This window comes from Gobius niger (assembly GCF_951799975.1).
Source record: "Gobius niger genome assembly, chromosome: 10".
Lineage (NCBI taxonomy): Eukaryota > Metazoa > Chordata > Actinopteri > Gobiiformes > Gobiidae > Gobius > Gobius niger.
The window spans coordinates 3,342,260-3,360,067 of NC_136861.1; the positions used below are offsets into that span (position 1 = coordinate 3,342,260).

The 17,808-nt window shown below is 41.3% G+C and overlaps 1 protein-coding gene across 2 annotated transcripts; it reads left to right on the plus strand.

The window, feature by feature from the left end:
- Positions 1-3,758: 3,758 nt before the first annotated feature.
- Positions 3,759-14,626, plus strand: jmjd8 (jumonji domain containing 8). Of its 2 annotated transcripts, XM_079564085.1 has the most exons (9): positions 3,759-3,956; positions 6,919-7,014; positions 8,342-8,390; positions 9,654-9,750; positions 9,876-9,944; positions 10,728-10,847; positions 11,185-11,252; positions 12,617-12,751; positions 14,444-14,626. In XM_079564085.1, the coding sequence occupies exons 1-9, from the start codon at positions 3,871-3,873 to the stop codon at positions 14,522-14,524; spliced, it is 801 nt and encodes a 266-aa protein (XP_079420211.1). In that variant the 5' UTR covers positions 3,759-3,870; the 3' UTR covers positions 14,525-14,626. The 2 variants fall into 2 exon arrangements, with proteins under 2 accessions (XP_079420211.1, XP_079420212.1); XM_079564086.1 differs by lacking the exon at positions 9,876-9,944.
- Positions 14,627-17,808: the final 3,182 nt, after the last annotated feature.

The following is a 17,808-nucleotide window of genomic DNA, read 5'->3' on the forward strand; positions in this document are numbered from 1 at the left end:
TATTTGATACTTGTACTGTAGTAATAGATGAAGAGGGAGTGGTGTGTGAAGGACTCGCTGCACTGACTCCTGTTGCACTTGATTTAAATATGTTTAATAAAGTTTTGATCTGGTTTAAAGAGGGTGGATTATGCTTTTTTCAGTCCCACAGCACCAGTCTACATCACACTACAATGATGACAAACCTTCTGTTGGTCTGTAAATGCAGTAAATTAGAATAACTGCCTTGTATAAAATGTCTCTCTCCAAATGGCTGTAGTGAATGTCTTGAAATAGGCCCCTGTCTCTTTAAGAACCTCTGACCCTTTCCGACACGCCCCCTCCACACGCTGTCTGTGGCATCACAACAACACTCCGCTTGTCTCAACAGTATTGAAACTACGATCGGTGCATTTTAATTTTTATTGTTGGAAAGGAGCTACTGTTTATCACTTAGTGAACAATGGCCACACAGGATATTATTTGGAGACGAACCTTCCACACCGGACGCTTGGAAGGGGCTCTTGCCTGAAAAATAACTGCTGTTTGGAGGCTATCTCTTTGCATCTGCCATGCCCTATGGATCTCTAACTATACCCCCATGGACGACACCAGGATCTGCAGGAGCCCATACGATTCAAAGACGGACATTATCTGTGCAGGTGGACAATGGTTTTTCGAGGTTACCCGTTAGCTTGTTATAATCGACTACAGCTCATTGTTCATGAAAAGTTTGCAATAAACCACAAATGTGTAAAGCCAGGCTCATTGTGTGATCATCGTAAAGGCTGCTTCGAGTAGTTTCTGCTTTATTGACGTTATTTGTGCATAATATGCTGCCTGTTTTCAGTGAATGTTGTGAAGGTGAAGGTTGTTAGCTTGTCGCGGCTAATAGTGCCTTAGCTCCGGGAGAAAACCACTCGGCTACGACTCACTGTAGATGAAATGTGAGCAACAAACTACGAAAACAACAAGCCCGGCTCCGTGTTTATGTAGACGTGGGTTTATTGACTTTATTCACGTATATTTCACATTTTCACATGATCATGATGATGATGATGAAGTTCATGATGCTACGATCGTAGCATTAGCTTCGGGAAAGCCCTGCATCATCAAGGCCTAAACACATTCCTATCGTGGTTACAGACATTTTTAATAACTTTTCTTGTCACTGCTTTTAATCCTGGGTGTTCGGGTAAATTAAACACTTCTGTGTGTCTTTGTAAAAGTCCCAGAGTTGTTGTAGCTCCGGTTCACAACACGATGAAGCTAATCCTCCATGACTGTTTGTTTACATCTGCACCAGTGGTTCCGCTGTCCCCGCTGTACCGACGTCTGTGATCACGGATCTGAAAAACTCGTAATTCCGAGTTTAAATCTCGAAATTACGAGTTTTAAAAGTCGTAATTTCGAGATTTAAACTCGAAATTTTGTGTTTTAAACACAAAATTATGACTTTAAATCTCGTAATTTCGACTTCCAGTTGGGCTTTTATTTTTTAACATGGCGGAAACGGGCTTCCATAAATGTGTCATATTCAAATAAACAAATAAAATGCATTATTATTATTATTATTATTATTATTATTATTATTATGCACTTTAACGCCTCATTGAAAGAAAACTGTTTTTTTTTTTTTTGTCGCGCTGTTGGTGCAGTTTGGTCACATTTCCCCAACGTGTTTGTCGTGTTTTTGTTGTTTTTTGTTGCTTTTTGGTCACTTTTTTGTTGCGTATCCGTCGCTGTTCTGCTCGGTTCAGGTGGGGGTTAAGGGGTTAAAATCTTGGGACTTCACAAAACAACATAACTTTATAACTATTTAACTATATAACTATATAACTATATATATATATAACTATATATAACTATATATAACTATATATATATATATATATATATATATATATATATATATATATATATATATATATATATATATATATATATAACTATATATATATATATATATATATCACCCCCAAACTGGAGGAGTGGCTCCAGCAGATCCCAGGAAATACATCAGACATCTCGGTCCAGAAAAGTGCAGTTCTAGGAACAGCAAAGATACTGCGCAGAACCCTCAAGCTCCCAGGCCTCTGGTAGAGGACCCGAGCAGGAGGAAAAAGAGACCGCCCGCGGAGGGTGAGGAAGAGTTTTTATATATATATATATATATTAGAGGTGGGCATAGATTAATTTTTTTAATCTAGATTAATCTAGATTAATTCTGAAATTAATCTAGATTAATCTAGATTAAAATGTTGCTTGAATTCTGCCGAAACCATTCAGAATATGTGTGCTGCCCAAAAAATGACTAAAAGTAAGTCTTTGAGAACGAGTTTCTCAAGTCAGGTGGTGCGTTAGACCAGGACTTTTATCGATACTCCTTATTGATCAGGGACTTTAATGGTGCTCTTATCGGTGCTTTAAAAGAAAAAAGAAAAACGTTAGAGGCTACTGTATATAGGCAATGTAGCCTAGGCCAATATTTTTTATTAAACTTTTTTATTACACATTTACTCTGCATTTGGTCCTAATGTATTCCCAATTTGTGCAAACATTTAATATATGGGAGGTAAAATACAAGTATAGACCAAAATGTAAAGTTCAATATTTTTGAAAATAATCTAGTAAGTAAAGGATTAAGTGTCATACATGTTTGTTAATCAGGCTGTTGGTTAGATTTGGCTGGAGCTATTGGGAAAATAATGACCTGGAGCCACTTTCAGCTTGTGTCCAGTGGGTCAACACCGGCCGCACTGACACGTGTGCACGTTCACGCCACTGTGTGCGTCGTTTGCGGGAAAAATAGACTCGAATCGGGTATTTCTGACAGTGCGCGGCTCTGTTCAGTATGAAGGCGTTACGTTTCGCTTTTTACAGCGGGTCAGCGGCAGCAGCTCGGGGGGGTGTAGCAGCGTGTCGTTCTCGTGCACACCTGTCTCACCGCGCGCACGGCTGCAGAAGGAGACGCGGAGCGGGGCAGGTCCGACACCGCGCTCTCGTGCGGGGCTTTTAGTGCTTATTTTATTATTTTTACCACGGGTGATGCGACCCCGTTAGCCCGACTGTTCTCACAGAAACAGTAAATAAACTCACTGTGGATCAGACGTAGAACCTGCTGCTCTTCGCCTCTTTACCCGATTCTCACTCGTCTGGTCATAGCGTCCATTTGGCAAAACTTAATCCATAACAAAAGTAGCTACAGCATCCGCGTGGCAGTTGTTTTGGTTTCAGACGAATCACGTAACAGCGAGGCTGCGTGTGAGATGCATTCATGGACCGTAAGAAGTGCGGGAAACGCGATTTTTTCACAAATGCGCGGAAAAAACGGACAAACACTTTGCTTGCGCCAGAGGCCTCAGGCCGGAATACTTTAAGCCCTGAATAAAATATCACGATGAAAGTCATCATAGCAGAGTATAGACCCAGCTCCCAACCCAGCTTTGAGAATAGATTAACGGCGATATTTTTTTTATCGCGCGATAAGAGTCTCGCGTTAACGCAGCACGTTAATGCCGTTAACGGCCCACCACTAATATATATATATATATATATATATATATATATATATGCCTATAGGTAATTGTCTACATCAGTAAATAAATGTATTTTGCTAAAGTTTCTAATTCATAACTCTTGGGCTGAATCTACATTAGGATTGTAAACGTCGGTTGATGTATTTTATTTTCATTCTTCCACGTGCTGCTGTGACGTCGCCGCGGCGCTGGATGTGGTGGATTGTGATTGGCTCTGAACCCGGAAGTGTGTCGGCGGCGCTGAGATGGAAGTCCGATGACGAGCCGCGGCTTTTCTGCTGAAATAAAATCAAATTAAGCGCTTTTTCTTCCGGATCCTGGCGGGAAGTGAAGCTGTTTCCGCGGGTTTCTGATGGAGCCTCGTAAAGCGCGGTTTGTCACGTGTTTGCAGCTCGTGTTGGTGCTGGTTTCACGGAGCGAGGATCAGGATGGAGGCTGGTGAGTCCCAACACTCAACTAAAACTACAGCTAAACTATTATTAGGAATATTCATGATTATTGTTCATCTTTAGACCAGTGGAAAATTATACAACAAACTTACAACGATGAAAACGAGGCTTGGTTTGCGTTGTTTTGAGATAAAGATGTTTGAAACACATGAGACCCAGTAAATAGTCAGGTCTTCAGCGCCATCCAGAGGAAAGTGACGGAACTTTCTCAGGGGAAAACATAACTAATTGGTATTTTTCTAGTTGCATTAACCTCTTAACCTCTTACCACCCGCCAAAACCGAATGCATTCTCTCCTCTTTGGTATTTTTCTAGTTGCATTAACCTCTTAACCTCTTACCACCCGCCAAAACCGAATGCATTCTCTCCTCTTTGCCATTGTCGTCACTTTTTATTTCCCTTATGTGTTTTGTCACTTTAATATGGCATTTTTGTTACTTTTTTGATGCATTTTCGTCACTTTTTTGCTGGATTTTTGTCTTTTTTTTGCTGGATTTTTGTCACTTTTTTGCTGGATTTTTGTCTTTTTTTTGCTGGATTTTTGTCTTTTTTTGCTGGATTTTCGTCACTTTTTTGCTTTATTTTTGTCACTTTTTTGCTGGATTTTTGTCACTTTTTGCTAGATTTTTGTCACTTTTTGCCTGGATTTTTGTCTTCTTTTTGCTTGACTTTTGCCTTTTTTTTGCTGGATTTTTATCATTTTTTTGCTGGATTTTTGTCACTTTTTTGCTGGATTTTTGTCACTTTTTTGCTGGATTTTTGTCACTTTTTTGCTGGATTTTTGTCACTTTTTTGCTTTATTTTTGTCACTTTTTACCTGGATTTTTGTCACTTTTTTGCTGGATTTTTGTCACTTTTTTGCTGGATTTTTGTCACTTTTTTGCTGGATTTTTGTCACTTTTTTGCTGGATTTTTGTCACTTTTTTGCTGGATTTTTGTCACTTTTTGCCTGGATTTTTGTCACTTTTTTGCTGGATTTTTGTCACTTTTTTGCTGGATTTTTGTCTTTTTTTGCTGGATTTTTGTCTTTTTTTTGCTGGATTTTTGTCTTTTTTTTGCTGGATTTTTGTCACTTTTTTGCTGGATTTTTGCCTTTTTTTTGCTGGATTTTTGTCACTTTTTTACTGAATTTTTGTCAATTTACATCCTCATTTTCTTCTCGTTTTTTGTCGCTCTTTTGAAGAAGCTTTTAGATTTGGAGAATTTGAAAACATGTGCAGGTGGGAGTTAAGATGTTAACTTCCCGAGCACATTTTCTCCAGTTTGACTTTACCTAAATCTAAAAGCTTCTTGAAAAAAACAAAAAAGCGTAAAAAAATAATAGAGCAGAAAATCTTTATTCTGCTACTTCTTATATATTCTTACAGCCAGACCTTAGTGTTGGTTTGGTACCTGATGGTTTCTTTTTTTTTAGCTATTTATTTTCATTTTTTCTTCTTCTTAACAATAAACAGAAAAACCGAGAAGGAGAAAACAACGGCAAAATAAATAAACCGTAGTTATTATTGGATTGGATTAGTGGTTTATTTTTAATCCGTGTACCTTTCGATCATTAGTTATTCCGTTTCAAAATAAAATCAGAAAAACAACATTTCCATTAGTTTTTTGTTTTTTTCCCTTTCTAAACTTGAATTAGAAAAAGAAATCTTGTATACGTCAATGTCAATGAGTTTGTTTTGGCTCTAGTTGTTTTAAATTCCCCCCAAAATTATGACGTTACTATTATTTCGTTTTATTATTGTTTGCGACACCGGAAGTGAGGAGAGACCTCAGCTCAGAGCCGCTCCTACACTTGTTTGGAAAGTTTTATGCAGATACTTTTTAAAAATTGGGCAACACATGCAGAGATCAGAGATGCTTTATATTACCACGGAGGGAATGGTTGCTCAGAAATATCCGTGAGGAGATTCTGCTTGGAAAACAACCTTAAAAAGCTGGGCAGACACTGTGCGTCTCCATACCCGTCGCTATGGGCGGGCCATATGGGGCCGTGCCCGTCCCCAAAGATGCTTGTGCCCCCCAGACACAGATGTGGTGTCGTCTACCTGATACGCAGGTATACGCCGTATAACCACGAGAAGCCGCTACAAATTGGGCAAAGATAGGCTACGTATCACTCATTTGCGCAGTGTTACTTTTGCGCTTTCTGCCAGATTAGAGACCAGCCCAAACTCCACAACAGTAACTATTTCCTCTCCTGACACCGAGAGAGGGCAGTTCATCCCTCTCTCTCTTTCTCTGGCACGGTTCCCTCCAAGCTGCGCTCAATTGCGCACGGCTCCCGTATTGTCTGGTCACAAAATAAAATATAGCTGATATGATAGAGGAGCATTAACGATCATCCTCCGCTCTGAGAGTTCACGATGTCGCCTCTTTATGCTCATTTCCCGTCCCGGCTCGTGAGAGGCAAAGGCAGTGACAGGTGCTCGTGTGTGTTTTACTACAACGCGCTGAAGTCGAAAAGAGCCCGCGTTCCAAGTGTGCGTTTTACACTCAGACACTGGAGCTTTCGTGAAGGCTGAGAGAGACTGAAAAGTGGACGCGGCCACAGCACTGACCGAGCCATATTCATGGTCCAAAAACGGTGGCACGAGTGTGTGTGTGAAGTTTGTTTGAAGTTTGCTGAAGTTTGTTTTTGTTTCCCTCTTGCGCGAGGGAGAGAGAGACAGAGGAAAAGTTACTCATCATTTCCAGTAGCAAATCAAACCGAAGCAGAAGTGAACAAAATAACGGAAGTTGTTTTAGCAGTGTTTGTTTCCACTGCATTGCAAAGAAATGGGTCAATATTTTATTTAGAATTTTTTGCCTTTTCAATTTAATTTAGAAAATGGAAATACAATAAAACAACCACATAATTAGTTTTTCTGATTTTATTTTGAAACGGAATAACTAATGATCGAAAGGTACACGGATTATTTTTAATATATATTATTTGTTTTTGTGATTTGCAGGCGGTCGAGTGCAGATCCCAGTCTGGACGACGGGGGGCGCTGTAACATCGAGGTGTTGGACAGCGACGAGGTTTCCTACAGTGACTTCATGAACAGGTCCAAGAAACAGATAAACACATCATAGATTAGGAAATGATCAGCTGTTATAAGATATTTTAAATGTGCCAAAATCAAGCCTTAAATGTAAATAAAAAGCATTAGTTTGGATTCAGACTGGCATTAAAGCTAAACTTCTTGGAAAACAACGACATTTCTCGACTGTTGCATAAGTTCATTAATATTCTGGTCCCCAAACTCACAGCTGCAGGGGCTGAAAGTGTATCAAACAAAACAGAACTCAATCATAATATATATATTTCTTTTCATACGCTCCATCTGCAGATTATGAAGTTTAGTCTCTAAAAACCTCCCATATAATTTAACCTCTTACCACCCGCCCAACCTCTTTGGCTGTTATATAGGCCTGTGTAACACCTCATTTGAAAGCTAAGACCCACAAAACGGATCTTTTTTCTCGCGTTGTTGCTGTGTTGTGTCACCTTTTGTATGTTTTTTTTTTCTTTTTTGTTACATTTTTGTTGAATTTTCGTCATTATTTTGTTGAATTTTTGTCATTTTTTTGTTGAATTTTTGTCATTTTTTTGTTGAATTTTTGTCACTTTTTTGTTGAATTTTTGTCACTTTTTTGTTGAATTTTCGTCACTTTTGTTGAATTTTTGTCACTTTTTTTTTTAATTTTTGTCACTTTTTGTTGATTTTTTGTCATTTTTTTGTTGAATTTTTGTCACTTTTTTGTTGAATTTTCGTCACTTTTTGTTGAATTTTTGTCATTTTTTTGTTGAATTTTTGTCATTTTTTTGTTGAATTTTTGTCACTTTTTTGTTGAATTTTCGTCACTTTTGTTGAATTTTTGTCACTTTTTTTTTTAATTTTTGTCACTTTTTGTTGAATTTTTGTCATTTTTTTGTTGAATTTTTGTCATTTTTTTGTTGAATTTTTGTCACTTTTTGTTGATTTTTTGTTGAATTTTTGTTGAATTTTTGTTGAATTTTTGTCATTTTTTTGTCACATTTTTGTCATTTTTTGTTGAGTTTTTGTCACATTTTTGTCGCGTTTACATCCGTGTTTTCTTCTCATTTTTTGTGGCTGTTTTGGTGCTTTTTTTCCCAAGAAGCTTTTTGATTAGGGTAAAGCCAAACTGGAGAAAATGGGGTCCGTTCAGGTGGGAGTTAAGGGGTTAATGTAATATTTAAACACCAAAAAAACAAAAACTATAGAGCTGTAAATTTAAATGTTCTGTAGCTTATTCTTTGTTTCTATCACCTTCATAGTGAAATCTGCCTTTTTATCGGCAAATATCACTGAGAGTTTTCCCTGTGATTGTGATGAACTGAACGTTTCCTGGTGTTTCTGGTGTTGACAGGTTTGCCTACAGTCGCCCTGTGATCCTCCGAGGCCTCACCGACAACACGGTACCTTTACTTTATACACAACATGTTTGTAACACGTTTACTCAGCAGAAAAGGTCGAGGAGTTCTAGAAGGACTTCAGTCTCATTTTCTCCAGTTCAGCTTTACCCAAATCTAAAAGTGTGACGCCTCGAGAGCTCAGACCTGCAAAACTGATTGAATATTTTTGTTACGTGTTCATTCAGTGCATTTTTGTCACATTTTTGTAGAATTTTTGTCACTTTTTTGTTGATTTTTTGTCATTTTTTGGTTGAATTTTTGTCACATTTTTGTTGAATTTTTGTCATTTTTTGGATTAATTTTTGTCACATTTTTGTTGAATTTTTGTCACTTTTTTGTTGAATTTGTGTCATTTTTTGATGAATTTTTGTCACATTTTTGTTGAATTTTTGTCACATTTTTGTTGAATTTTTGTCACTTTTTTGTTGAATTTTTGTCACTTTTTTGTTGAATTTTTGTCATTTTTTTGATGAATTTTTGTCACATTTTTGTGTTTAATTTTTGTCACATTTTTGTTGAATTTTTGTCACATTTTTGTTGAATTTTTGTCATTTTTTTTCTTGAATTTGTCACATTTTTGTTGAATTTTTGTCACTTTTTTGTTGAATTTTTGTTGAATTTTTGTCACTTTTTTGTTGAATTTTTGTCACATTTTTGTTGATTTTTTGTCTTTTTTTGATGAATTTTTGTCACATTTTTGTTTAATTTTTGTCTAATTTTTGTCACATTTTTGTTGAATTTTTGTCACTTTTTTGTTGAATTTTTGTCATTTTTTTTGATGAATTTTTGTCACATTTTTGTTGAATTTTTGTCATATTTTTGTTGAAGTTTGGTCATTTTTGTGTTGAATTTTTGTCACTTTTTTGTTGAATTTTTGTCACTTTTTTGTTGAATTTTTGTCACATTTTTGTTGAATTTTTGTTGAATTTTTGTCACTTTTTTGTTGAATTTTTGTCACATTTTTGTCACATTTTTGTTGAATTTTTGTCACTTTTTTTGTTGAATTTTTGTCACATTTTTGTCACATTTTTGTTGAATTTTTGTCATTTTTTAGTTGAATTTTTGTCACATTTTTGTTGAATTTTTGTCACATTTTTGTTGAATTTTTGTCACATTTTTGAAGCCTTTTGTCTATTTTTGTTGTTTTTTCAAGAAGCGTTTACATTTGGGTAAAGCCGAACTGGAGAAAACATGCCCGGTCCAGGTGAGGTTCCAGAGCTTCAGGAAAGTCCTCTCAGGTTTCTTTGTTCTTGGTGTTTTTTGCAGAAGTTTCGTCAGCTCTGCACGAAGCAGAACCTCCTGCAGGAATATGGAGACCTGACAGTGAGGCTGAGCACGGCCAACACCTACTCCTACAAGAAAGGTACTACAATACTACAATACTGCAATACTGCAATACTACAATACTACAATGTATGTATGTAACCTCCGTGTTCTCCTGTAACCTCCGTGTTCTCCTGTAACCTCCGTGTTCTCCGGTGCTTCCAGTGGACGTGTCCTTCAGAGAGTACGTGGAGCAGCTCCTGAAGCCTCAGACTGTGGACGCTCTGGGAAACGGTGAGACAGATGTTTCTCCTCTTTGAAACATCTGGGCGTCTCTGCTCCTCTGCTCATTCCCACGTTTGATGGAAATAATAATAAATATGTTTGATGTTTGGAAGAACTGATCTCTGGATGGGCAAATTTTCAATATCAAGTTTATTTCCAGTCTCATGTGGGGGAAAGACAATTTTCACAAACTGCAGCTCCAGCCATTTTTTTCATCAGGAGCTCCATCAGAGCAGGGATAAAGCCACACTGCGGATCATTAGGGTTAAAGAGGGGGTGTTCTGCTTTTTTCAGTCCCATAGCACCGTCTATATCACACTACAATGATGACAAACCTTCTGTTGGTCTGTAAATTAGAATAACTGCCTTGTATAAAATGTCTCTCTCAAAATGGCTGTAGTGAATGTCTTGAAATAGGGCTCTGTCTCTTTAAGAACCTCTGAGCCTTTAGACACGCCCCCTCCACACGCTGTCTGTGGCATCAGTGGGGAGGGGGTTCTGCTGAGGAGCAGTGGTTGGTTACTCGGCTGGTGACGAAAGCTCGGAGGCGTCTCCAGGAGGTGGGGGCGTTCCTAGGAGGACTCAGGCAAACCTATCCCTAAAATGGCCGCCATCAGAGTTTTTACAGATTACTCAAAAATACGTGAATGTGCCAAGGCAACACTTCAGGCATGTTTTCAATGAGGGAGTGACAGAATAACATGATGGAAAGCTTGAGTCCATTTTGCATAATACCCCCCCTTTAAATACGGATCAGCAAACGTCCCCCTGACTCAGCACTTCCTGTTTCAGACACGCTGTATTTCTTTGGAGACAATAACTTCATGGAGTGGAACGATTTGTTCTCACAGTATCATCCTCCACCGTTTACTCTGCCGCAAACCACAGGAGCCTACAGCTTCGGGATCGCAGGTACTACTACTACTACTACTGCTACTACTACAACTACTACTACAAACCATCATATATATATATTTTGTGTGTGCGTTTTTGGCATTAAAAAACACTTTACATCAGACTTGCCGCTGCCTGGATAAACCCTGTGGCAGCTTTAGGAATAACGTTCAGTTTTGATCTACACGTTGGTTTACAGGCCTGGACAACTCACTCTGAGCTGATATAAGGGCGGATTATGGGCTTTAAAACAGTGACACAGTAGAAACAAACATGCACAATAGATGAATCCTCTACATATAAAGTATAACTTAACTCGTCTCTCGCTCGTGTTTAACCGAAGTGTTTCCTCCAGGAGCAGGAACCGGAGTCCCCTTCCACTGGCACGGCCCCGGCTACTCCGAGGTCATCTACGGACGCAAGGTGAATACCGTAAATTCTCTAACACTGGCCTGTATTCCATTAGCGGCCTGGTCTCCGACAGGGGCCGGGTCTCTGACAGGGGCCGGGTCTCTGACAGGGGCCGGGTCTCTAAGCTGTAGAAATATTCCCCATGTTAGGAATTTGTCTCATACTGGTGTAAATGAAAACTCACGTGCAGGAAGTAACAAACTGAACCCGGGCCGAGGGGGACGCTGCGGAGGAGCTGATCCGAGCGTAACTTTGACACAGATTTAGCCACTTTTCAAACCTCCTGTGACCATATTTGGAAACAGGGCAAATGTTGTGTGACCCTCCAGGGTTTTAATAAAGTCTCCATCGCGTCTTCAAAGCACGTCCAGCTGCTCCGTGTGCAGGTCAGTCCCACGCCTCAAAATAACTCCTCCCATCAGCGCGAGCGTCTCGTCTTCTCTCGGGTCAGTCTCATGATCGATCACAAACACAAACGCTCCGTCTAAACTCGCCTTTTACACAAGATAACAACAAATTATCCGGTCCGGTAAAAACAAAACAGAAACCTGCAGTGACACTGATGTCAAAGCTCCGCTAACAGCAACGAAACACTTCCTGTTGCCCCGACAAAATAAAAGGCGTCAATGTTCCAGCCGCTGGGAGAGGGTTTGAAATGTTCATTAATAAATGAACCTAATATTTCAGGTGCAAATGGACACAAATCTCGTTTTTCTTCGTTTTCCTGGTCGTCTGTTTTGCTCAAATAGAAATAAAGGCCTGTCTCGAATTGTGGCCTGGTTCCAATAAAGGCCTGGTCCCAGATGCCCTTGAGTAAATAAAGGCCCCGGCCGATATTACAGCATAAAGCTTTAGTGTGTGTGTTTAAAAAGCCGTGGCACTAAAACTTGCTAAAAAAGTCTGCTACAAAAAGTGTTGTTCCAGTGAAACATATTTATAGGACCTGGTGAGTGTGTTTACATGCACTAGAGTTCACCGGTTATTGCCATATCCTGCTCACGACAGTGTTCTGGGAGGGATGTTTACTCATTTCCCCGTTCACAGGAGCAGCTGCGTCTCCTGGACATTTATGCTCCAGAGTGAGGAAGGGCCGAGGCTGCGCGATGTGACTAAAATGAATATATGTTGGGATGTGGGGCCAAACATTTTTAAAAATGGAATAAAAATATGGGCATTGGCCTTAAAAACCCATATTGGTCGAGCTGGAGTTTAGCCTTTGAGCCGCGCTCACAGACACTGGAGCCAAAATGGAGCAAATATATCGCTTTGACTGAAATGATGATGAAATACTCTAATATGTGAAGTATTTAGTAGCTTTGTGTCAGTTCAGACGATTCTTTCAGGCTCCGGTTTGTTTTCGTGGTGTTTGTTTCCAGCGCTGGTTCCTGTATCCTCCAGAGCAAGAGCCGCACTTTCACCCCAACGTCAGCACTCTGTCCTGGGTCACTCACACCTACCCCTCCCTGCCCCTGGAGGAGGCGCCGCTGGAGTGCACCATCCGGCCCGGAGAGGTAACACCGGGACTGGACCAAGACTGGATAAACCACCGCGAAAGCAGGGACTATAGGAGGGATAGTAAAAACCATATCTAAGGTTCACAGACGGCGCTGTGGCTCTTTTGCTGCATTTTCACCCTGATTTACGTCTCACTTTTGACGCTATTTTGAGGCTTTTTTGAAGAATCTCTTAGATTTGGGTAAAATAAAGAAGAACATGTGCTCAGGTTAAAGGGGCTGGATGCAAGTTGGCCATTTTATACTCACTACTGCCACCTCAGGCCATATGTGTAACTGCACCTTCTATATAAAGCTCGTGCATGACGGCAATTCAGACCCGAAGTAACAGCTTTCTGAGTGACAGTGCGGGATTTTAGAGGCAGTTGTGGTGAATCTGAGCTCATTCTACACACGAGGACATGGAGGAACATGTAGGGGGAGGAAAATACTTAGTTTTAACATTTTTAAATGTATAGTCTCTTTAACCCTTTAACTCCCACCTGAACCGAGCACATTTTCTCCAGTTTGGCTTTACCCCAATCCAAAAGCTTCTGGAAAAAAGGTGAGAAAATAGCAACAAAACTGAGACGAAAATAAGGATGGAAATGTGACAAAAAAGTGACGAAAAATTGATGAAAAAATGACAAAAATGTGATAAAAATTTGACAAAAAATGACCAAAATGTGACAAAAAAAAGACAAAAATGTGACAAAAAATGACAAAAATGTGACAAAAAATGACAAAAATGTGACAAAAATGTTACAAAAATGTTACAAAAATGTAACAAAAATGTGACAAAAATGTGACAAAAAATGACAAAAATGTGGCAAAAAAAAAGACAAAAATGTGACAAAAATGTGACAAAAAAAAGACAAAAAAAAGACAAAAATGTGACAAAAAATGACAAAAATGTGGCAAAAATGTGACAAAAAAAAGACAAAAATGTGACAAAAAATGACACAAATGTGACAAAAAAATGACAAAAATGTGACAAAAAATGACAAAAATGTGACAAAAAAATTACAAAAATTTGACAAAAATGTGAAAAAAAAAAGACAAAAAAAAGACAAAAAAAAGACAAAAAAAAGACAAAAAATGACAAAAAAAACAAACAAAAAAAAGTTACAAAAATGAGTTGAAAACCCAACAAAAAAATGATGGAAAAAAATCTGACGTGAGGAAAAAGATCCTCTCGGTTCAGGCGGGAGTTAAGAGGTTAAGGCAAGCACATTTTTTGCATTAAAGATGTTCTCAAAGACGAAGTAGAACTAGAGTACTGCATTTCAACATACGTGTTCACCTCTTCCTTCTCTTAGCTCGTGGAAATGCACGGATAAATAACACTGTCCTATTTCACCATAGGAGTCAAATAGGTCTGAAACACTAAGAGACATGTAGACCCGTCTCGTTAATTACATCCACTTCATATTTTCAAGCTCAATAATTCTCGTTCGTTCTTGTTCACCGAGATATTTTCCCGCCTCAATATATCGAACTTCAAATGTTGTTCTGGTTTTGAGTGGTCAAAGCAGCTCAATAATAGTAATCATACAGAAATGATGAAAGCAATACCACAAATGGATCTTTAGGAGCAGAGAACAAAGTTTCTGGATTAAGGGGTCAGTAAAACCGGGATGAACTCCCGACGCCTAAACCAGGACTTGATGGACTCATATTAACTCAGGACTAACCTTGGCTCCTGTGCAGGTGCTGTTCTTCCCAGACCGATGGTGGCACGCCACGCTCAACCTGGACACCAGCGTCTTCATCTCCACGTTCCTGGGCTGAGCTCGGACCCGCTGGGACCCCCTCGGACCCCCTCGGACCCGCTGGGACCCGCTCGGACCCGCTGGGACCCGCCGGGACCCGCTCGGACCCGCGCGGACCCGCTGGGACCCGCTGGGACCCCCTCGGACCCGCTGGGACCCCCTCGGACCCGCTGGGACCCCCTCGGACCCGCTGGGACCCGCTGGGACCCGCTGGGACCCCCTCGGACCCGCTGGGACCCGCTGGGACCCCCTCGGACCCGCTGGGACCCGCCGGGACCCGCTGGGACCCCCTCGGACCCGCTGGGACCCGCTGGGACCCCCTCGGACCCGCTGGGACCCCCTCGGACCCGCTGGGACCCGCTGGGACCCGCTGGGACCCCCTCGGACCCGCTGGGACCCGCTGGGACCCCCTCGGACCCGCTGGGACCCGCTGGGACCCGCCGGGACCCGCTCGGACCCGCGCGGACCCGCTGGGACCCCCTCGGACCCGCTGGGACCCGCTGGGACCCCCTCGGACCCGCTGGGACCCCCTCGGACCCGCTGGGACCCCCTCGGACCCGCTCGGACCCGCCGGGACCCGCTCGGACCCGCGCGGACCCGCTGGGACCCGCTGGGACCCCCTCGGACCCGCTGGGACCCCCTCGGACCCGCTGGGACCCCCTCGGACCCGCTGGGACCCGCTGGGACCCCCTCGGACCCGCTGGGACCCGCTGGGACCCGCTGGGACCCGCTGGGACCCGCCGGGACCCGCTCGGACCCGCGCGGACCCGCTGGGACCCCCTCGGACCCGCTGGGACCCGCTGGGACCCCCTCGGACCCGCTGGGACCCCCTCGGACCCGCTCGGACCCGCTGGGACCCGCTGGGACCCCCTCGGACCCGCTGGGACCCCCTCGGACCCGCTGGGACCCGCTGGGACCCGCTGGGACCCCCTCGGACCCGCTGGGACCCGCTGGGACCCCCTCGGACCCGCTCGGACCCGCTGGGACCCGCTGGGACCCCCTCGGACCCCCCGGACCCCCTCGGACCCGCTGGGACCCCCTCGGACCCGCTCGGACCCGCTCGGACCCCCTCGGACCCGCTCGGACCCGCTCGGAGTCACCTGACCAAACCATTAACACTCCGCTGTTCCATTCCAGGCCGTGACAGTGGGACTCACATATAATGTTCCTTTTTCAGTTTTCATTCATAACCTCTGAGGTCAGTGCTTAAGACAAAACATCTGGAAAGAGTTTCAGAGTCTATCACCAAGAGGGTAACACGTGGATCGTCACTAGGGGGCGCTAAAGGGAAGGAAAGGTTGAGGCTGACAAGAGCCGGTTAAGATCAGGATTTTCTGCTGACACACATTTTAATGATACAAACTAAACCTCTGGAAACCACTGATTCAGTCTCAAAACCAGCTGTGTTTTTGTTAAGATAAATACTGGCTTGTTTGTAATTTAGGAGAGAGCTTAAGGAAATGTCTCTTTCCACTGTATGTTCTGCAGAAAACTGCACCAGCACCGACTGTCTGCAAAGGTTAGTTACCCTGATCATTTAAAACAATGTTTAACTCCAGTCATTTTTTCTTATAGTTTTTGACAAATCAAGCTATTTTTGTGTTTCCACAAATTAAAAAGGAAATAGGAAAATGTTCATCACCTCTACCCGCTCTATAACCTCTTATCATGTGCTAAAAAATGCCCTTTTCAAACATCTTCTATTTACATTTAATTGTTTTTGACATAGATACAGACGGCATCTCGTCATAGAAGGGGGCGTGGCTTCGCTGAGGGGAAAATAGAATCTTTAGAGAAACACAATTTTTCCCTCTTTTTAGCCATTTTCTGGTGGAATATCAACCTATTCATCACATATATAAAGTCAAGTGTAAATCAGGTCCATTTGGATATTTTCTCACAACAGATTGTTCTGTAGAAGTGAAAAAACGGCAGTTGTAGCCAGCCGTTAGCATTAGCCCGATGCTAACATGTAGCATCAAGTTAGCATTCTCCGTTATTCATGTATTTATGGGATGTTGAACCACTTTGCTCCTCCCCATGTCTTTGTTTCTTTATTTAGTAGAAACTATGTTCATATTTCAGCATTTGTTACAGTAGTTTTTGAATAATTAGATAAAATATAAATTGTTTTCCCCCTTAACTGTTTTCAAAAATGACCATATATGGGCAATTCCAGAGATGCCGTCTGTATCTATTGTTTTTGTTTTTCCACTGTATTGGGAACATCTGTATGTCACTGTGTTTATTATTGATTTTAGAGAGCTGTGTGTGTGTTTAAATGGCTGCTTATGTGTGTGTGTGTGTGTGTGTGTGTGTGTGTCTGAGGTTGTGTGTGTGTGTGTGTGTGTGTGTGTGTGTGTGTCTGAGGTTGTGATCTTTCAGGGAAATACGTGAATAAAGTGTATTTTATTGTATTGTGTGCACTGGTGGTGGTTTGTTCCATTTTGCACAGTATTTTTTTTCACTTTGTGGCGGTGGCTGAGTGGTTAGTTTAGGCGTTCTCAAAGTGCCGGTGTATTTCCTCTAGTTTTTATCAGCCTAAAACATGTACAATAATTCTACTCTCTCCGAGACTCTGAAATGATTTTTTTCGGTGAGGCTGCGTGTGAGTGACACTTAGTCTATAGAGAACATTGCTATGTTTGTTTTCCGATTAAAATTAAATTGTTTTAATTCGTTTCTTAACCCCTTAACTCCCACCTGAACCCAGCACGTTTTCTCCAGTTCGGCTTTACCCAAGTCTAAAAGCTTCTTGACTGGAAAGCTTGGCCAGTCATTTGAAAGCTAAGACCTGCAAAACTGATTGTGACTTGTTTGTCCTGGTGTTGCCGCGTTTTAGTACAAATGCGTTTTTGTTGATTTTTCATCACTTATTTCATTGTGTTTTTTAGCTCTTTTTTGTTGCGTTTTCATCAATTTTGCATTGTATTTTAGTCACTTTGAAAAAAACAACAACAAAAAAACAAAACTTTTTTGGTTGCGTTTTCATCACTCCTTAGTCTCGTTTTTGCCACCTTTTCATTGTGCTATTGTTGCTTTTCCGGCACGTTTATGTTGCTCTTCTTCCACTTTTTTGTTGTATTTTCATCTTCATTTTCACTGCTGAAGCTTTTAGATTTGGGTAAAGCCAAAGTGGAGAAAATGTGCTTGGTTCAGGTGGGGGTTAAGAGTTCCCAATTCTTTGCCACTGAGCAACTTAAGTATATTTCCTGCTAAATCGTTGTTGAACAGCTGTGGCACATTCTACACTATTGTTCATTTTAAATAATTTAGTTTAATATTTTTTTGCAATATTACAAG

Bases quoted from the DNA above. Each gene is read 5' to 3' on its own strand.
- jmjd8 (XM_079564085.1), top strand. From the start codon at position 3,871: ATGGAGCCTCGTAAAGCGCGGTTTGTCACGTGTTTGCAGCTCGTGTTG. The intron at 9,945-10,727 runs GTGAGACAGATG...TTCCTGTTTCAG, and splicing joins TGTGGACGCTCTGGGAAACG to ACACGCTGTATTTCTTTGGA. The intron at 12,752-14,443 runs GTAACACCGGGA...GCTCCTGTGCAG, and splicing joins GCACCATCCGGCCCGGAGAG to GTGCTGTTCTTCCCAGACCG.